Source organism: Argopecten irradians, chromosome 10 (genome assembly GCF_041381155.1).
Source record: "Argopecten irradians isolate NY chromosome 10, Ai_NY, whole genome shotgun sequence".
NCBI classification, from domain to species: domain Eukaryota; kingdom Metazoa; phylum Mollusca; class Bivalvia; order Pectinida; family Pectinidae; genus Argopecten; species Argopecten irradians.
Window position 1 is genome coordinate 5,031,647 of NC_091143.1, and position 21,999 is coordinate 5,053,645.

Below are 21,999 nucleotides of genomic sequence, written 5' to 3' on the forward strand. Positions count from 1 at the left end.
ACTCTGATAAATAATATCTGCTGAAAGAGTTGATCGAGTTGACCAGGTACTTAAGGCATTCAATCTTGTTACCAAGTTTGAAGAAAATCGGTTAATATTTATTAGTGTTGTACGGAAGTGGCAGAAACTGACTTTTTTTATTTAAGCAAAGGGCCATAACTCCGCTTAATAAGGTCCGTTGAAAGTCGAGATCGAACTTGGCGGAGTCCTTTAGGCATTTAACCTTGTTACTAAGTTTGAAGAAAATCGGTTAACATTTGTTACACTTATTGCATGGAAATGGCAAAAAATGATGTTTTTAGTAATTCAAAGGGCCATTACTCCGCTAAAAACTTGGCTGAGCCCTTAAGGCATTTAACCTTGTCACCAAGTTTGAAGAAAATCAGTTTACATTGTTACAGCTATTGCACGGAAATGAAGTGTTACAGACAGATGGACAGACAGACAAACCAAAATTAATATACCCGTTTTCGAGAAAACGAGGGATAAAAATGAGTGAATCAGTGTTACATTCATAATCGGCTTATAAAACCTACTGAATTGTAGGATTGTATAAGGTACAAGTCATGTTATGACAAGGCATTGATATGAAAAAGTCAGGATTTGTTATGCTTATTTTTTACAGACCCTTCAAACCATAGAGCTATTCCTACTGATAAGCTGTGATGACATACATGACATATACTTATGTACAGACGAAATTGTTTTAAGAGACCTTCCAAAGGAGATTGAAAAATAGGTCACATATGACAGTTGGTCTCTTAATTGAATCACCCCTTTCGAAACAATTAAATACATGTATCAATGTATAATGTGGGACATGTCTTGACAGTTTTGTTGTACTAAAAACAGTCACAATAATAGGAAATTATTAAATATATAATATATCACATAATTTAATACACCTTTTAATTATGTATTTAATTTTAGGCACTTTTATTTTTCAATTATCTATTTATTTTTTATTTATCTTTCTGTTTTTATTCATGAATAAGATTAAAAATTTCTAAAACAAATATTTGTTTAGGCCTACCACTTATATATCATAATTAGCTACAAAATGACAATATATTTAAAAGCAGGAAAAAAAATAACAATAGTTTTTAATGTTTTATTTTCTTTCATCATTTTATTCATTTATTTTATAGATGAAAAAAATGGAAAAAAATAGTGTGAAAAAAAATAATTTAAAAAAAAAATCCGGAAATCAGCTATTTCCGACTCCTCTGTTACTATCTCCCAAAATGGCTGCCATCATGCTTAGCTACACTGATACATTTTCAGTACCATATTTCTACATTCATGTCGTTCTTATGTGAGTAAATCATTGTTCATCATTATTTTAGTTGGTTTTGGAAGTGATTATTCTTGATTTTTATCACAAACATCGTGAATAAATAGCACATTTTCCTTGCAATATCCAGCTCAGACATGCAGACGGCTTCGGCCATCGGTACCGAAGCCGAGAGACTTCATGCATGAATAAGTGCTAATTTATGTCAAAGTGAACACCTCGTGTATATAACCAAGCCATATGGATAGCTCTTTTGTCTTGCCTTAATGGGGCTGGGTTGGAAGCCCTACAGGATAGTTAACTGGCTTGGCTTTATATATGAATAGAAGACAAATGCATGTGTGATTTGGGTCGTTAAATACAGAACATCGAGTGTCGTTGGATCCTAAAAGTATGGTCGCTTGTCGCATAAGACAGACGGTCGTTTAATACAGATAGATTATATAGTAATTTTCGCTGGGAGGAATAATTTAGGTCGTTTAAAACAGGTCGCTGAATTCAGAAGGTCGCTAAGGCAATTTTGACTGTACTTACGTAGCTGAGTATTCAAACAGGCCATAAAACGGGTTAAACATTTCCTTAGAGAGGAGGTAGAACCATTCACGAGCCACACCTCCATAGTCCAGTCCTGTATCACCGTCAAACTCAATCCATAACCTGTAACATGACAGAATGACATCAGGACTCGTTGAATCTTTATTTCCAAGGGAAATACTGACACAAGACTCTAGGAAAGACAAGATAAAGGTATTTGTGGATTTCATGTCATGCTATTTGTAGTATATTTGTGTTAGTCTCCTTGTGATAGTTTGATTCAGGCTGTTTGTGTTGTGTCTCCTTGTAATAGTTTGATTCAGGCTGTCTATGACTTGGGACTCTGTGGTATATTTGGGTTGTGTCTCCTTGTGATAGTATGACTCAGGCTGTTTGTGTTGTGTCTCCTTGTGATAGTATGACTCAGACTGTTTGTGTTGTGTCTCCTTGTGATAGTTTGACTCAGGCTGTCTATGTCTTCGGACACTGTGGTATAATTGGGATGCGTTTCCTTATAATAGTTTGACTCAGGCTGTCTATGACTTGTTACTCTGTGGTATAATTGGGTTGTGTTTCCTTATAATAGTTTGAATCAGGCTGTCTATGACTTGGGACTCTGTGGTATAATTGGGCTGTGTCTCATTGTGATAGTTTGACTCAGGCTGTCTATGTCTTTGGACACTGTGGTATAATTGGGTTGCATTTCCTTATAATAGTTTGACTCAGGCTGTCTATGACTTGTGAGGCTGTGGTATATTTGTGTGTTGTGTCTCCTTGTAATAGTTTGACTCAGGCTGTTTATGTGTCTCCTTGTGATAGTTTGACTCAGGCTGTTTGTGTTGTGTCTCCTTGTGATAGTTTGACTCAGGATGTCTATGATTTGAGAGGCTGCAGTATATTTGTGTTGTATCTCCTTGTGTTAGTTTGACTCAGGATGTCTATGTCTTTGGACTCTGTGGTATAATTGGGTTGCATTTCCTTATAATAGTTTGACTCAGGCTGTCTATGTCTTGGGAGGCTGTGGTATATTTGTGTTGTGTCTCCTTGTGATAGTTTGACTCAGGCTGTCTATGTCTTGGGAGGCTGTGGTATATTTGTGTTGTGTCTCCTTGTGATAGTTTGACTCATGCTGTCTATGTCTTTGGACACTGTGGTATAATTGGGTTGCATTTCCTTATAATAGTTTGACTCAGGCTGTCTATGTCTTGGGAGGCTGTGGTATATTTGTGTTGTGTCTCCTTGTGATAATTTGACTCAGGATGTCTATGTCTTGGGAGGCTGTGGTATATTTGTGTTGTGTCTCCTTGTGATAGTTTGACTCAGGCTGTGTTTGTGCTGTGTCTCCTTGTGATAATTGCATTTCCTTATAATAGTTTGACTCAGGCTGTCTATGTCTTGGGAGGCTGTGGTATATTTGTGTTGTGTCTCCTTGTGATAGTTTGACTCAGGCTGTCTATGTCTATGGAGGCTGTGGTATATTTGTGTTGTGTCTCCTTGTGATAGTTTGACTCAGGCTGTCTATGTCTTTGGACACTGTGGTATAATTGGGTTGCATTTCCTCATAATAGTTGGACTCAGGCTGTCTATGTTTTGAGAGGCTGCGGTATATTCCTTGTGATAGTTTGACTCAGGATGTCTATGATTTGAGAGGCTGCAGTTTATTTGTGTTGTGTCTCCTTGTGTTAGTTTGACTCAGACTGTCTTTGTCTTGGGAGGCTGTGGTATATTTGTGTTGCGTCAGTTGGGCTCAGGCTATCAGCATAAACAATAAATAAGACCATATAGCAACACAAAATGTCCCTTTCTCAATATAATATAACAAAATGGGAAAAAATGGAACTGAGTGCTACAGGAGAGGAATGGCTAACACTACATAGCTTCCAATAATATGGCAGAGGCAACAATACACACTTTCAATGAAATTATTTTATTTCTGTGGAAGTTTTTTGCAAGACTGTATTTAACAACTTTAAATGGTATAAAAAATTACATCATTTCGTAATTGAAGGCGACAACTAATGTACCAGTAGTTGATCTAACCATTCATTTTACTCACTGGTAAAGAAAATATCAGAATTTGTTTTTTTTAGTGGTTAGTGACCTAAAATACCTGGTACAATAAGGTGGCAGTTCTTTGCCTTACCTGGTCTTCAGAATATCTGGCTTTTTAACACTCATGATGGCACGGTATGAATCTTCAAATATATTGTCTCTGCTTATCTTAATATCAACTTTATTTGGTACATTTTGCTGAAAAAAAGAAAACATTACATTTAAACAACATGATAGTTGATGAAAGAATCGATAGTATTAACTTTACTGATTCATTTATCAATCAAAATATACCAACTTATGTGTCTATTAAGACATTTCACATTTGAAATATTTATTTTGTTATTTTTGGCTCTGTTCTGTAGTGACAACAAAGGTTATACCGTAATAACTACTCACCGGTTTCCGTAACTTTGATCTGAAGTAGTCGTATTTCCTCTTATAGTCCCTGGAATAAGGTACCGCCTGTAAAACAGATCACATATTACTACAGATATGTAGGGCAGTAGTTCCACTTCATACATTTAAGAGAATTAGTAACAGTTGTTGTGATATTACTATTATGTATTTGTATATTACAGAGTTATCTGCCCTTGTATATAGGTATTGATTGTGACGTCATGTGTTTGTGAGCGTAATGTCAAACTTCTAAGAGAAAATGATATACCACCCGAAAGGGTATGTAAAAATAAATAATACAATCAGAAATTCACTTGTAGAATGACTTGTAATGTTTTAAATATTTTTCCAAATTAAATACACATCTGAAATGTTTATTGAAATGTGATATTGATCAATACCTGGCCTCCAAGCTTCTGTAATCTTGGATCTTCCCACTGGGTTGTTTTTGTAGCTATGGAAACGAGAAAATTCATCACGTTAATTGAGTTTGGACTAAGCTGTTCACTTGATGTAAATAAAGGTCAGAAATGTAGGTCAAGAAGAATACCCTTGGGTTAACCTATGATCCAAACATAAAGTTGTAGATAGAGGTCAGAAATGTAGGTCAAGAAGAATACCCTTGGGTTAACCTATGATCCAAACATAAAGTTGTAGATAGAGGTCAGAAATGTAGGTCAAGAAGAATACTCTTGGGTTAACCTATGATCCAAACATAAAATGTAGATAGAGGTCAGAAATGTAGGTCAAGAAGAATACCCTTGGGTTAACCTATGATCCAAACATAAAGTTGTAGATAGAGGTCAGAAATGTAGGTCAAGAAGAATACTCTTGGGTTAACCTATGATCCAAACATCAATTTGCAGCAGCAAATGGAGTAGGTCATAATAACTCGGACTAGAAAGCTTTCTATCTAATATAGGTCAAGGTCAAGAGATCAGTAGTGTAAGCAATAAAACATAAAATTGACATTTTCAATATTTATATTCATTAATACATAATTAAAATCTGATAATAAATAAAATATGATTTATATGAAAATTGGTTTCTTTCCAGTTTATAGTAAGATATCTTGATATAACTATAAGTACATTTTGATTATTAGTAAGAGATTTTGATTCTATACTTTGATTTTCAAGGAAGCTTACATTGATTAATGTTGAAAACTCTGCCATCAGTATATAGTAAGAGATCTTAATAGAAGGCCATCAGTTTATAGTAAGAGATCTTAATAGAAGGCCATCAGTTTATAGTAAGAGATCTTAATAGAAGGCCATCAGTTTATAGTAAGAGATCTTAATAGAAGGCCATCAGTTTATAGTAAGAGATCTTAATAGAAGGCCATCAGTTTATAGTAAGAGATCTTAATAGAAGGCCATCAGTTTATAGTAAGAGATCTTAATAGAAGGCCATCAGTTTATAGTAAGAGATCTTGATAGAAGGCCATCAAGGCCATCAGTTTATAGTAAGAGATCTTGATAGAAGGCCATCAGTTTATAGTAAGAGATCTTGATAGAAGGCCATCAGTTTATAGTAGGAGATCTTGATAGAAGGCCATCAGTTATAGTAAGAGATCTTGATAGAAGGCCGTCAGTTTATAGTAAGAGATCTTGATAGAAGGCCATCAGTTTATAGTAAGAGATCTTGATAAAAGGCCATCAGTTTATAGTAGGAGATCTTGATAGAAGGCCATCAGTTTATAGTAAGAGATCTTGATAGAAGGCCATCAGTTAATAGTAGGAGATCTTGATAGAAGGCCATCAGTTATAGTAAGAGATCTTAATAGAAGGCCATCAGTTTATAGTAAGAGATCTTGATAAAAGGCCATCAGTTTATAGTAGGAGATCTTGATAGAAGGCCATCAGTTTATAGTAAGAAATCTTAATAGAAGGCCATCAGTTTATAGTAGGAGATCTTGATAGAAGGCCATCAGTTTATAGTAGGAGATCTTGATAGAAGGCCATCAGTTTATAGTAGGAGATCTTGATAGAAGGCCATCAGTTATAGTAAGAGATCTTGATAGAAGGCCGTCAGTTTATAGTAGGAGATCTTGATAGAAGGCCATCAGTTATAGTAAGAGATCTTGATAGAAGGCCATCAGTTTATAGTAAGAGATCTTGATAGAAGGCCATCAGTTTATAGTAAGAGATCTTGATAGAAGGCCATCAGTTTATAGTAGGAGATCTTGATAGAAGGCCATCAGTTTATAGTAAGAGATCTTGATAGAAGGCCATCAGTTTATAGTAGGAGATCTTGATAGAAGGCCATCAGTTATAGTAAGAGATCTTGATAGAAGGCCATCAGTTTATAGTAAGAGATCTTGATAGAAGGCCATCAGTTTATAGTAAGAGATCTTGATAGAAGGCCATCAGTTTATAGTAAGAGATCTTAATAGAAGGCCATCAGTTTATAGTAGGAGATCTTGATAGAAGGCCATCAGTTTATAGTAGGAGATCTTGATAGAAGGCCATCAGTTATAGTAAGAGATCTTGATAGAAGGCCATCAGTTTATAGTAAGAGATCTTAATATCTTAATAGAAGGCCGTCAGTTTATAGTAAGAGATCTTAATAGAAGGCCATCAGTTTATAGTAAGAGATCTTCAGTCGATAGAAGTCTTTTAAAGTATATTTTGACTGTCAAGGAAACTTACAATGATTGATGTAGAAAACTCGGCCATCAGAATGTGTTCGTTCTTCCCAGCCAGCCTGTAATTAAGAGAAATCATTAGTCTCTGTAACTATTGTCAGAAGTCATTTATATGTGACAAACATAAGATAATACAATCACAGTTATTCATATCTGCTGTACTTGTAGGTGGTCAAAAGTCAGAAATCAAACCCAATAAAAGCAGTGTAAACACCTGTTTATCTTTCAAAAACATACAAATTTGAAGTAGTTAATTCACTGTGCTTTTAAGAACATAATGCCCTATGGATGCAGGACAATTTTACAGACATAAAATCTTGGGTAGATACTGGTATTTGGATTTTCAGTTACTTTTCTGGTAAGAGGTCAATATAGTGACTTACAGGTAATGGCCCAAGGTTAACAAGAAGGTCTTCATTTGAGGATGCTCTCGTGACAACGTTTGGCATTTCTCCATGTTGGCTCCTCATACTGGCTGTTCTTGTTGTGGCTTTACGTGGATCTTCCTAAATATCAAAGATTCTGTGCTTTAACAGTAATTTTATTGCAAGTGTGGTCATTATAACTCTGAAGATTTAATAATTTTATTTCAAATCACATAGTTTATAGATTTACATGGTACCAGAGCATTAGTGATCGTTTGACAAGATAAAGTCACTACTATTTTGTTGTCTGACGTCCAGTTATTGCCATGTCCTTCTAGGTCGGTACACTCACCCATGTTGTCTTCATTGTGTTATGGTCAATGAAGAAAACTCGGCCATTAGGCGCCATCCCCATAGCCCAGCCTGGTCCTAGTGGCTCCTCTTCATTGTCTCCCCCTGTAGCACCCGACTGCTGTCAGGAAATAAAACACAGTCACTTAAAATTGTATAGCATGTAGCACTCGAATGCTGTCAGGGAATAAAAATTTGTATATTAATTTTCATAACATGCCAATACAAAAATGGATATAAAGGCACTTATAACAAACAGCCAAAACAGCACATAATGTAATTAATATCAATTGAAAAAGAATGTATACTGCCCCTCTGATGCAAAATTTATTTTGATTGAATAAAACACAATATACATTACAATCCTTTTCCATGGATAGATAGAATTACTTCAGAAGGATCTTATCATTATCAGGATTTCTTTCAATTACAGATCCTGTTAATCCATAAAGAAGAGACCATTATGTGCAGCAGAACTCCTGAGCCTGATGTTAGCCCATCACAGATGTCAAACTTATGAACTCAATTCTGTTATAGTTGTACAATCCTGTAACCAAGCTTTAAGCCAAGAAGAGTTAGGCTGCTATCACGACAATCATCAATTTAGATCACATTCAAACTAAGTTATGCATCTCTCATTTTACAAACATGAGATCTCACCTATAGACTGATTTATATTTAATTTGACCATGATAACTGAACGATCATGAAATATTTGAGGTTCTACAACATAATTAACTATCCATTTATTATTCTAATCAGATTTACAAGTACAACACCAAGTTTGATGCTTGTTTTTTTATAATGAAATACAATGTATACAAAAACATGCTAAATTAATTAAAAAGACTCGATGGGACGTAATGTCTTCAAAAAAGGTAAATAGAATCAAAATGCTTTCTTTCAATTTTTTCCCATGCATAAGATATGTAAAATAGAAGGAAAACACTCTATAAGATAAGCAAATAACCATTACATAGATTTTTTGTCACATTAATAAAAAAATAAATCAACATTTAAAAAAATGATCTTAAGATATCAAAAGAAGGTGAGGGTTGTATTTGACATATTATTTAAATGATTTGCACTGTGTTGGGTAATTAGAAATTTTGATAATTACATCACCAGAGTGTTTGACGTAACAAGAAACAAGCTTGCTAACAATGATTTATAGAAACCATTTGGCTTGAAATATCAATAAGCTATCTTAAGAACATGAGAAGATGAATTAAATTCCCAGTAATTCTAGCAAGCTAGCCTGTGGAATATGTGCAGCAGCTGAAGTCTGGCGACAAGATAGAACTAAATTCTGATGTACAAAGAGTATAGGATAGCCACACAAGTTTCTGTAATCCTGTACACATACTTTCTTTTCTCTCAGATATTATCAATGACATTCTCAGAACTACCACTTTAAACAGATACAATATATACATTTTTTCTTGCTAATAAGAGCCTATGTTAATTTATGGTATCTTTAACTAACAAACAAGGTCACATCAACCAGGTAAAATGATTAATCCATTGTCTGTATGTGATTAGGTGAGGCAAGCATCAGGGGTGATGGCATTTTAAGTCACTGTCATTAATGCATTTTGTGGATAAGTAAGATGCAAGTTTCCCTTCATAATAAAATTGGTACATCAATTTCCTTAATATCATTTATCTTAGGATTGTGAAAAGTAGTTAGATGGCTTCTTTAAAGACATTTCTCATTGGAAGATAGAAATTATTTTTTTATTTACAAAAGCGTGATAATTCAACACCATTGATCACACAGCACCAAACTTATGACAGTCCTATTCTGCTTTGGCATATTACAGAGTTATCTTCCTTGCAGTTAAGTATATACTGAGTGTTATAACATCTGAGAAAACCTTTTTTCACTAATTTTGAGTTTTCACATCACAATACAAACTGAACCACAAGGAAAGACAACTCTTTTATATGCAAAAATGGAATATCCTTATTAGCCAATTTGCAATGACACTGGCTGATGGTCATATGGTCATGAAACCTCATCAAATTCTAAACCATGTTACATTTTCAAGCTCCCTGCTACATCAGGATATGTGAGGGATGTCATTTTAAAGAATTTTAATCATCATTAATTTGTAGAGGTTTTGTTACTTTTTTAAATAATATCCATCCAAATTACAGAACTGGTCTGGTATCAAAACTTAACTTTCTTTTTGCTGTTACATGTATAAGTTTATTATCTAAGGATTCTGCTGGAAATCTTGTCGGTGTATGGTGAGGACTTGGAACCTTGTAGCAGACCAGATGTTATGATCAAAGACATGCTTTTAAATAAAGCATAATGCATTCAATTAACTGGAGAGAAAAAATGCAAGAAAAATGCAATCATATGAGTTACAAGTGATAAATAAGCACACGTTCCTAAGTGATACTTACTAATCTGGGAGCAGAGCTTACAGACGAAAACCTCTGACGATTGAGATGATTTCTAATCTGGAAACCAGGTAACACCCCACTTCTACATATTAATGAGGGCAAATACAGAATTCTGTTTTCGTAAGGTGAGTTCATCCTTTAAATTCATAGTTTACAATGCTTCCTCTGATGTCTCATTTTACAATATCTATCTATGAGTTTCAATTAATAATATCTTAATTACATGAGTTTCATTTCCTGACACAAATACTGTATGTTATTTCATGCGACTGTGTTGTGCAAAATCATAGGCTTAGTCATCAGGTGACTTTTGTACACATCCTTACTTTCTTATTGTACAAAAAGTACATATTTTGTAACTTCTGCTGCATCTAACATATATATTCTACTGAAAACTATTCATATATTCAAAATGTATAGATAATAGAATACAAAGGACATAAAGAACGAAATAAAACAAAAGAAAACTGTATCCTAAAAGACAGGACGTTGGTTACAAAGATATCCTACAGGATGATGTATCCTGCAGTGCAGTCCTAAATGATGGTCTGTGTTCATTCCTTGACATAAGTGGAATTACTATGATCCTTGAGACCAGGCAAGTACTACTAATCTGATAGACCTAAACTCTGTCTGACCTGTAGATACAGGCCCCTGTGTAGGACGGTCTGTGTCCCCTGTACTGGCCCCACACCCTTAACCTACCTCTGTCTGACCTGTAGATACAGGCCCCTGTGTAGGACTGTCTGTGTCCCCTGTACTAGCCCCACACCCTTTAACCTACCTCTGTCTGACCTGTAGATACAGGCCCCTGTGTAGGACTGTCTGTGTCCCCCTGTACTAGCCCCACACCCTGTAGACCTACCTCTGTCTGACCTGTAGATACAGGCCCCTGTGTAGGACTGTCTGTGTCCCCTGTACTAGCCCCACACCCTGTAGACCTACCTCTGTCTGACCTGTAGATACAGGCCCCTGTGAAGGACTGTCTGTGTCCCCTGTACTAGCCCCACACCCTGTAGACCTACCTCTGTCTGACCTGTAGATACAGGCCCCTGTGTAGGACGGTCTGTGTCCCCTGTACTAGCCCCACACCCTTAACCTACCTCTGTTTGACCTGTAGATACAGGCCCCTGTGTAGGACGGTCTGTGTCCCCTGTACTAGCCCCACACCCTTAACCTACCTCTGTTTGACCTGTAGATACAGGCCCCTGTCTAGGAAGGTCTGTGTCCCCTGTACTAGCCCCACACCCTGTAGACCTACCTCTGTCTGACCTGTAGATACAGGCCCCTGTGTAGGACTGTCTGTGTCCCCTGTACTAGCCCCACAACCTTAACCTACCTCTGTCTGACCTGTAGATACAGGCCCCTGTCTAGGACGGTCTGTGTCCCCTGTACTAGCCCCACAACCTTAACCTACCTCTGTCTGACCTGTAGATACAGGCCCCTGTGTAGGATGGTCTGTGTCCCCTGTACTATGCCCATACCTTGTAGACCTACCTCTGTCTGACCTGTAGATACAGGCCCCTGTGTAGGACTGTCTGTGTCCCCCTGTACTAGCCCCACACCCTGTAGACCTACCTCTGTCTGACCTGTGATACAGGCCCCTGTGTAGGACTGTCTGTGTCCCCTGTACTAGCCCCACACCCTGTAGACCTACCTCTGTCTGACCTGTAGATACAGGTCGTTGTGGCTGTGTTGGACTGTCTGTGTCCCCCTGTATACTGATTGTATCCTCTACACTTATATGTCGTCTCGCCCTGTACATCTGGGCTGCAGCGTTTCTCTGCTGCTGACGCCGATCCTCTCCTGATGTTTCTTCTTCCCTTATACTGCTTCTGTAATGAAATTATGTGGTCATCAATACAACAAGAATTCCACAGAAGTTGATGTTTGCCTGCACAGCATCACAAAAAATGGTCATTTACAATTGAAAATATTGTAAATAAGTAGGTGAAGTTATCAAGTCCCGTAAATCTTGCAAATATTGATGAATTTTGACCAGTTTCGGACCAATCTAAAATCTCATTCAAATAAAGCAAAACACAAAATTTGGTTGAAATCGAATAATAAATACTAAAGTTATCAAGCGGAAACCATGGATTTATCTGTTTGTTCGATTTTAAAGTCCTGTACCTCTTGCAAATATATATGGATTTTGACAATTATTGAACTCATCCGAGATCTCATTGATATAAAGCAGTTTATAAAATTTGGTTGAAATTGAACAATAAATATTGAAGTTATCAAGCGGAAACCATGGATTTATCCGTTTTGACGATTTTAAAGTCCTGTAACTCTTGCAAATATTGACGGATATTGACCATTATCAAACTCATACAATATCTTGTTGATATAAAGCAATATACCAAATTTGGTTGAAATTGAATAATAAATAAATAAGTTATCACACGGAAACCGTTTCCCTGACGCCGACATAGTGATACCTAAGTGTCGCCCTTGCGTTGCAGGCGACACAAAAATTGACATGTAAGTTATAACATTAGTTATTTTTAAACAACAACAATACAAAATTAAAAAAAAAAAAGAAAAGAAAAAAAAGAAAAAAGAATAATGAAACACTAGTTCGGACTTGTGGATCTTTTCAAAAGGTAAAATGCAGATTTTTCAAAAGGTAAAATGCAGATTTTTCAAAACAACAGGTCCCCATATGGACAGTATTTACGGAGAGTACACATACCCTGTAGGTCTCTCCCACTGAGTGGACCTTGTCTGTGTATTAACGTAGTAAGTTCTTCCATTGGAGTCCATCCTTTCCTGCCAGTCTGCTGGTAAGTCGTTACTCCCCAACACTCTGTAACCACAAACTTACAATACTTACATCCATAACTAGAATATCTTATCAGGAGTGGTACTACAGTATAGGAAATTTTGAATTATGTCAAATTTGTATTCCTATATGCAATATCAATAGAATTCCATCTATACAAAATCCAAATGTATTTGTCTACACCCAATATTGACCAGTTTCCACTGGGTACATGACTTTGTGTTGTAAATGTTCATGTGACTAGCACTTACCCTGAAGGGGGATCCCATTGTGTTGTACGTGTAGTATGATTGATGTAATATTTCCTGTGTGTCTCGGGATGTATTCTCATCTCCCAGCCTGGGGGCAAGGGCTCTGCATTTGTTGCTGCTGCATCTTGGGTGGGGCCAGAAGCACCTGCTTCGTTTATACTGTTGGACATATCCAAAAACTCCCATCCCGACTGAAAAACAATTACAGGAAAGGTTAGCTCAAGTTTATGTGGTCTAACACACTTACTAGTTACCCTCAACCTCCGATTGCAAGTTCAAAACCAACATATTAGGGCAGATACCATATGACCGTGTGGTCTGGTGGTGAAGTGATTAAACTACTTGCCTTTCACCAGCATTGACATGAAAAGTCAGGTTCACCTGTCCAATTACATGGATTTTTTTCATAGACTCCGGTTTCTTCCCACTTTAAAGACCCCTTGCACGTTTACATTAAGGCCATTGAAAGTGATTTGTACAAGTTATATTTTATAATTATTTCGTAATCAAATATGTAAAGTAAAGAAAGTTTATTATCTATAGGTAATGACTGTAAGACGGTGGCTTTTCTCTTAGTATTTTAGTTTTTTTCCTTCAATGCACAACATGTCATGAAATAATCCTTGAGTTGATAGGTTGTAAAACAAACCAAATCCGTAGCTTGTACCTTACTGTCAGTAAGTTATCATTAATAGAAAGTGATGACAAAATATAAGTTGAATCCCTTTATTCTCTTTTCTGTGACAGAGAACAGACGTACCTCCTGAGGTGTCTGACCAGCAGCGTTGTCTTCCCCTTCCTCCTCTTCCTCATCAGACACCGGTAACAACGCCAGATACAGCCAGAGGTGACCTTTGACCCTGGATTTGGTACTGTAACACCAAGATAAGAAACTGGCATTGACATAATCTGGCAATCATTGTGACAATTTAATTTTCCTTTATTGAATAGTTTCGCAGCTCAGGGCATGTTTTCTGATATTGTCGATTTGTGTAAACTCTTCATTTTACTGAAGAAGAATTTTAACTAACCAATGCTACTTTTTTCCAAAGAATAGTAATAATTAAAAGGTACCAATAAACAACCATAATGAGTAGATACACATTATATAATCAGTGTAAGTAGACCATAAACTCTTAGTGCAGTGTTATCTCGAAAGTTTGTATCCATGCCTTGAACATTTATCTACTGGTATGGAAGGTCACATTCCAGTAACGATTTTCTCCTAACTAAATATGTTCCCTTACCCATTAGATTGTGTCTATCTGTGATTAAGTGTTTGTTAACCAAGTGAAGAATGATCAGGTTTTGTTTCTTTAATCAAAATCAGCTTAACAGTTTTTAGGAAGTTAATATAGAATCGCAGATAAAGTAATTATACAAGTAGTACATGTATATAATGTGTCAAGTTTTCAATTATTGTTTTAGAAAGTTGACTCGCAGGAACCATGCCAGAAATGAATTAAAATGCATATAAAATCTGAAGAAAAAAGATGTGTTTATGAATTTCAGAAACTGCATTTCTAAAGTTGAGAAAGACGATACAACTTTTGCAATAAAGATGCCAATAACTGTAGTCTACCTAGCCTATTTAAAGTTTTAGTCAAATGTTTGTTAATAAAGATGGATAATTGTTTTTATTTGTTAACTTGTAAGTTCTTTTTTTAAGAACGTAACGTTCTGACCATTGTTAAATGGAATTTTGTCAAAATCCAAGACTATTTTGGGAAATCAACAAAATAATATATGCTAACATATTGTAACATACCAAGGGAAATAATCAAAATATTAATCTAAAACAGCCAGTCCTGATATAAATTATCAAGAGAGGCAGACTACTGTAACTAAATCAAATGTATTATATGGTCATTATAATGTGGTAAATATAGGTGCACATGTAATTAATGTATAAAAAGTACCGTAATATATGTTAAATAATATCAGGAAGTGTGCTTGCAATTTAACGAAAGTAGCAAAATAATAAGGATAAATATAATCTTAATTTTCAACTACACTTCAAGTGTAAAATGAAATGAGTTCACTATAATTATATTCCATCTTTTTGTAAAATGTTCTAATCTTTTAAGCATTAACTTTTTGCATTATCAACTGCCCACTGTACATGAGCAGACAACTAGTTTACCAAAAGACGGAATAAAGAAACAGAAGAGTTGTAAAAGACTAATCCCGGAGAATAACACAATATTGGCTTGCTGTAAACAAGGAAACAGAAGAGTCTGATTGGTCAGTTAGTAGTACAGAACAGACATGCTGTCCAGTATTGACGGCCATTCCAGCTGGTGGTCAGAGAAAGACAGAGTGTCATCCAAAAACTTTATCTGAAATGATCTAAACTACTCACAATAGAATCCGTCGTCTGTTTGTAGTAAAAATATCAACTTGAGATTCTTATGTTTCACATGTACTCATCAACACACATCATTCTTGATGATACACATGATCTTTCAGATAAGTAAAAGACAAGGCAATGACAAAACCAGACAAGAGGTACCTCATCCAAATACTATATAACCTAATACAAGGTGGTCATACTTATCTTAATATTTATCTTCCCTTTGCAATATCATAATTTTGGGACTTGCTCTTCAATCATTGGCCCTAGCTTGTAAACACATTGTCTATAATGATTAAGCCCAAAATCGTAAAATTATGGTTATGGCTATTTTGTCTTTTAGAGCATGCCTACCTGCGTGGCCTGAGGATATAGTCTTTCGCCGACACATCACGCCCTGGTCTCTCACAGGCAATACTGGTGTGGGCCAGGGGAATTTCCACTAAGCCTAAGAAGTCATCCCGCGTCTGAAATACCATCAACATAGAAGTTTTACAAAACATTAGTGTAATATAAACTAGAGCTCTTTTAATTGTCTGGAAATTCATAGTGACGTCAGGATTCAAAGACGTCACAACAAAATGGCAACCTCTGTTGGATATTTGCAACACATTTTGACGTTGAGATTCTTCTAAATATTGGTTGTTGTAGTTATGCGATAAAGTCTTAGATTTATGATTGTTTTCATGAGATTTTATGACAATTGTCTCCAAGCATTAATTTTTGCTCGCCAAGGCTCACAAATAACTTCAAGGGCTCGTTTCATAATATAACGAAAGTAGGTAAAATTCCAAGAATTTGTTATTTTGTTTAACTTGTGTATATAATGTGAAATTCTTTCAACATATGAACATTAATCTAGAAATCATCATATTAACAAACACTTCTATAACGGTTCTATGTTAGGGCTTTCTGAAAGTCTTATATGTAGTACTCACCACTCTGTTAGAATCAAACACTTCAAACAACAACACATTGTCTCTGGGATTCACCTAAAATAGAAAAAAATACATACAGTAAATGATAAGATTCTGTTTCACACATTTTAATCCTGGACTTAAAACTTCACACCAAATATTTTAACTCACTGTCATGTGTATAGAATAGATGATCTTTGTTAGCTGTTCAACATACTAGACACTTTGTTTAAAAGTTTTACTTATCGAACTCCATTATATCCAGTTGATATGCAAATTCCTAAACCAACTGCCCAACATCTTGAAACTTTCTTGATTAGCCGTGGTATATTACTTACTCGGAATTGGAATTCTTCGTCCCATTGTGGATTAAGTGTCTGAAAAATAAGAAATGTAAATAATAACACAAATTATATTCCTTAAAGTTTGAGCATGTCAAATCTATTATCTCATTACATAATCAAGAGATCCCTGAAGGATCTGAGTGCCTAACGAAGAATGATCAATGTCTGACAATGGAAAGAAGGATCTTTTCTCTGCTTATCAAACTTCAGCTATCAGAATCCAATATGGCTGCTTGTCAGTCATCTTGTAGACGGATCAGTTTCAAAATACAATATTATATACACAACTAGGGCCCTAGTCCTAGGAAAACCTACTTAGGTACATATCAAGTTTGAGACAGATCCTTTCAGTATTTTCTGAGAAATAGTGGTAACAAACTTTGACTATCAATACTTTCTCACAAAAAGTGGCAATACTTTCTCACAAAAAGTGGCAACAAATTTCAACTATCAAAATCCAAGATGGCAGCCTAACTATCTTGTATGCCGAGAAATAGCAGTAACAAGAATTGTTAGCAAGCACTAAACGGACGGAAGGACGACTGGACCACAAACCATGAGTTGATTTGAATAGCACATCATCTGATAATGGTGAGCTAAAAAGTTAGGATAATAGTGGAGAGCTATTGACATTGTTTAAAGATCTCAACCTAACTTGTTTAAATTTCCCTTAAAATTACTTGAGTAAATGTATTAAATTAACTATCATGAAGACAATGTGTTATATAAACTTATTTTTGAGGATTGATATTTTATACCATCTCCACTTCTGTACGTTAAAAATCGTTGAAAAGTCATTACCTTTTTGATGACAGCAGTATTAGCACTGTCAATGATACCAGCTTCCCTGTCACCACGATAAAGGCTTATTTTAACATAGGGGTCACTGAAATAGAAAACAAGTTTAATAGCATATTAATATATTTTAATCAATAATTTCATATTATACTGTTACTACATACCCATGCACTGTCAGCTTGATGATAGATCTTAAAAGTCAACAAAAAGAAGGAAGATATATATTATCTTAACTTTCCAAATGACAATAAGTTGGTCAAATACAATATTCAGCTGAGTCATCTTGTTAAACCAGAAAACTTTGTGCAATGTTTCATCATTTTTCTATATACATGTCAATGTTTGAAGTCAGAACTATGTAAAAGCATTTACCAGTAGATAAACATCAGAATTATTATAGACAAGATTAAATTATAGAGAGCGCAGTGAACGGGCCAAAGGCCAAAGGCAAAGCGAACTCTTGTGATAGAGGTATCTCGGTAACGTTATTCTATGTAAATCATCTAATATATGTAGAGTTGGAAAACTTTCTCGTAAGGAAGTCAAAGCAAGATCCAACATTGCGCAAGACAGTATCCAAAGTCACACTCTCGCATGATTACAAAATCACACTCTCGCGTGATTACAAACAAGTTACAATTGAAAAATTTCAAAATGAAAACATTAGTGAAAGATGAACCTTCTGATTTATTCTTACATGAATCTAACAAAAACATTTTGTCCTGAATCTTAACTTTAGTAGCCGCAGTCATGTATTTTTGCAGAAAGTGAAAGTAGAAGTATCCTATGTTCAATATTAATTTTCTTGTAAAATCATTGACAGTAGTTTAGAATAGCTACGATTCTAATAATTATTTTTCTATAAATGGTTTCTAGCAGTACAGTTAGTCAGCACACACAATAAGCAATAAGAACAAAAGACATCGATAAGACTGATGGGTCAGGGGAGATTACTATTTCATCATTGGAAATCCTTTATTTATCTGGCATATTTCTATTTAGTGACACAGTTAAAAAAACAACAAACGAAGGAATGGATTAACTTCTGCGCTTTCAGATAGGCTTTGCCTAAAATTATCAGTTGTACAAATGAATTATTACTGATATATATTGCAGGTAACAAGTTGATTTTCAAGTTCAGAATTAATCAAGATTGTTTACTATTGACTGGAAAATATTTGGTCAACAGGTCTAGTAATGTATATATATAACTGGACTTTTACAAAATAATTAGATACCTAGATTATTGTTCCAGCAGAAATGGAATGGAATATTGATCTGCAGCAATTAAGCCTTCATTGAATGATAATGAAATTAAATGTAACTACCAGTAATTGATGAATTATTTTTTAAAAGATCTTTCTAGTCACCCTCTCAGATTTGGTCTTTACTTTAAAAGGACATTCACCCTTTTGAGGAAGCCATTGGGTCCTAGAACAGTCAACAGGCTAATGAAATGCTTGGACAGTACCATAGGCACGGAAGTGGATGCCTATTGTCAATCTAATGTGTTTTGTCAGGTAGAACTTACTCTCTGTCTTGCAGTATGCTTTTGTACCCATTTATAAATCATTGGTTTATTTTTACATAGCAGTTATGAGAGGATAAATGCCATCTGGACATCTGGACAAAGGCAGGTTGAATTGTAAGTTCAATTTTCTATTTGGCTGTATCCAATCTCATTTGTACTCCAAAGAGACACTTTGGAGTAAGAGGTCTTCGAGAAACCCTTTCGTCTCAATACAGCAATAAAATAGCACATTGAATGCCCTCCACATGGATAAGGTAGAAAGGCAAAGTCTGAACAGGTTTAGGACAGTACTATTCCATAATATTCATGCAATCACACATGTGTATAACTTTTTAACCATTAATGTAAATATCCCAATATATCAGGACATGAAATATCCTAGGTATGATAGGCCGAGACCAGTAAATATATCTGGTCCCTAACATATGAAATTAATACAGCAAAGCATTAAAAACTCATTCATTGTCTTCAGTTGTAGATCGGATGTTAAATCTTGCAAACACTTTAAAGTTTCTTTGTCAGCTTATAATATTAAATTTAGCACATCGATTTACAATCAATTAAGAACCTTATTGCCAATATTGGATCTATAAAAAACAAGAGATCCCAGATGGATCTTGGCGCCCACCAATGAATAATCTATGTCTGACAATGGAAAAAGGATGTTTTCTCTGCTTTTAAAACTTTTGCAAACATACTACATATAAAATTTGAGACAGATCGCTTCAGTACTTTCTGAGAAACAGCAGTAACAAACTTCAACTATCAAAATCCAAGATGGCTCCTTGGCGGCCATCTTGTTGATCGATCGGTCCCAGATCGAAATATGCACAACTAGGGCCCTAGGGGAACCTATATATGAAATTTGAGACAGATTCATTTAATACTTTCTGAGAAATAGCGATAACAATCTTTAACTATCAAAATCCAAGATGGCAGCCTGGCGGCCATTTTGTTGACTGATCGATCCAAAAACGCATTATGCACAACTAGAGCCCTAGGGGAACCTACATATGAAATTTGAGAAAGATCCCTTCAGTAGTTTGTGAGATATAGCGATAACAATCTTTAACTATCAAAATCCAAGATGGCTCCTTGGCGGCCATCTTGTAGATTTTTCGGTCCCAAATCGAAATATGCACAACTAGGGCCCTAGGGGAACCTACATATGAAATTTGAGACAGATCCCTTCAGTACTTTCTGAGAAGTAGTGATAACAAACTTTAAGTATCAAAATTCAAGATGGCTGCCTGGCGGCCATCTTGTTGACCGATTGGTCCCAAAATGCAATATGCACAACTAGGGCCCTAGGGGAACCTACATATGAAATTTGAGACAGATCCCTTCAGTACTTTCTGAGAAATAGCGATAACAAACTTTAAGTATCAAAATCCAAGATGGCTGCCTGGCGGCCATCTTGTTGACCGATTGGTCCCAAAATGCAATATGCACAACTAGGGCACTAGGGGAACCTACATATGAAATGTAAGACAGATCCCTTCAGTACTTTCTGAGAAATAGCGATAACAAGAATTGTTAACAGACGGACGGACGGAAGGACGGACCACGGACAAAAAGCGATTTGAATAGCCCACCATCTGATGATGGTGGGCTAATAAAATGTAATATCTACATTCCACCATCATGTCTTTAGCATCTTCTTTAACACAAAGTGGTTAATGTGATACTTAGATAGCCTATCGGGATGCCAAATTAAGGTAAGCGTGGAAGAATGACAGTCACATCCTGTCTGTCTCAACAGTTAGGTTAATAACTGCTAGGAACTCACATGACTGCAGACGGGATGTCATCTACATTTTGTACACTGGGGCAGCATAACTCGGCCACCATTATTTACGCAGATTTCATGCAAGGTTAGCGATCACAGGTATCATGCATCATCAAACATTTCTAAATATGTGTATGTCTATCTTACCTTGCACCAAATATATCCTTTTTCGCTAAATTTGATCCGCTTATGACTTTGATTCGCAGAACCCGAGTTGTCCCTGGTTGGTCCGACTGAAAGATGTCAATCGAGAAATTAGGTGGATTAAGAAACAAAAAGAATTTAATATGGTGACAAGCTATTCTCAAAGTCGATCAGATGATAATAATACTTACCGACAACTCGGGTAAACCTTGAATTTGTGTGTGTACAGCCATACAAGATATTAAACTGTCAGATTACGCCTTTTCGTCAGTGTTGATATTCCACAGAATCCATTTCTAATGCGCATGCGTAGACACACAGAAGTTCCCGGATGTTACGAAATAACCCAGCCCTACATTTAGTGACGAAAACAATTCACGCATTTGCTTGTAGAAATGATCGCGACTAAAAAATTAAATTAATAAAATGATACCAAAATTTAATGAACATGAACAATAAAATGTTGATATCGTCGAAAAATGATGCTACTTAATTCTAAAAATGCACATATTTAAAAAAAGACTAATAATGACAAGAAAAGAGGACAAAATTTAAATTTTGAACTTTCGCAATAACCAACATTTGTGGAAAAACGTAGACTAATTTGATAAATTGCGAAATTCAAACCAAATAAATACACGTGACGTACATTAGATGACATTAACATTCTTCGTGAAACACGTTAAGTTATATATAAATTAAGTATATGGAAATAAACATGAATGACTATATACTATGTAACATTGACAACAAAACTTTAAATCGTCAAATAAAATTAAATGCGGTAGGCCTATATAATACATACATATATATATTTTATATAGTTACATGGGTTCATGAGGTATACCTGGTACTTTCTTTATCATTTTCCGTAATTGTCGTGTGTTTTGAATCACTTTTTATTCACTTAAATGATACAACTATTTCGATTAACCCTGGTATGAGATTTTGATATTAAATAAATGTAGATGTAGTATACCCGATATATATATATATATATATATATATATATATATATATATATCTA

General features: G+C 35.5%; 1 protein-coding gene across 4 annotated transcripts in view; it reads right to left on the reverse strand.

Moving 5' to 3' along the window:
* LOC138332959 (E3 ubiquitin-protein ligase NEDD4-like) overlaps nucleotides 1–21,302 on the reverse strand; it is a 33,283-nt gene extending 11,981 nt beyond the window's left edge. Inside the window, exons 1-18 of one of the 4 annotated variants that reach the window (XM_069281026.1) lie at nucleotides 21,164–21,302; nucleotides 20,976–21,061; nucleotides 17,512–17,596; nucleotides 16,705–16,743; nucleotides 16,388–16,441; nucleotides 15,804–15,916; nucleotides 13,857–13,968; nucleotides 13,097–13,287; nucleotides 12,756–12,869; nucleotides 11,715–11,892; nucleotides 10,058–10,114; nucleotides 7,644–7,760; nucleotides 7,310–7,432; nucleotides 6,931–6,985; nucleotides 4,681–4,733; nucleotides 4,280–4,345; nucleotides 3,972–4,078; nucleotides 1,829–1,951 (exon numbers count right to left, since the gene is read on the reverse strand). In XM_069281026.1, coding sequence (XP_069137127.1) covers nucleotides 1,829–1,951; nucleotides 3,972–4,078; nucleotides 4,280–4,345; nucleotides 4,681–4,733; nucleotides 6,931–6,985; nucleotides 7,310–7,432; nucleotides 7,644–7,760; nucleotides 10,058–10,114; nucleotides 11,715–11,892; nucleotides 12,756–12,869; nucleotides 13,097–13,287; nucleotides 13,857–13,968; nucleotides 15,804–15,916; nucleotides 16,388–16,441; nucleotides 16,705–16,743; nucleotides 17,512–17,596; nucleotides 20,976–21,061; nucleotides 21,164–21,205 — 1,715 coding nt within the window. In that variant the 5' untranslated portion in view covers nucleotides 21,206–21,302. Of the gene's footprint in view, nucleotides 1–1,828; nucleotides 1,952–3,971; nucleotides 4,079–4,279; nucleotides 4,346–4,680; nucleotides 4,734–6,930; nucleotides 6,986–7,309; nucleotides 7,433–7,643; nucleotides 7,764–10,057; nucleotides 10,115–11,714; nucleotides 11,893–12,755; nucleotides 12,870–13,096; nucleotides 13,288–13,856; nucleotides 13,969–15,803; nucleotides 15,917–16,387; nucleotides 16,442–16,704; nucleotides 16,744–17,511; nucleotides 17,597–20,975; nucleotides 21,062–21,163 lie in introns of all 4 variants that reach the window. The other 3 variants (XM_069281025.1, XM_069281028.1, XM_069281027.1) reach the window with 3 other exon arrangements.
* Between the last annotated feature and the right edge of the window lie 697 nt (nucleotides 21,303–21,999).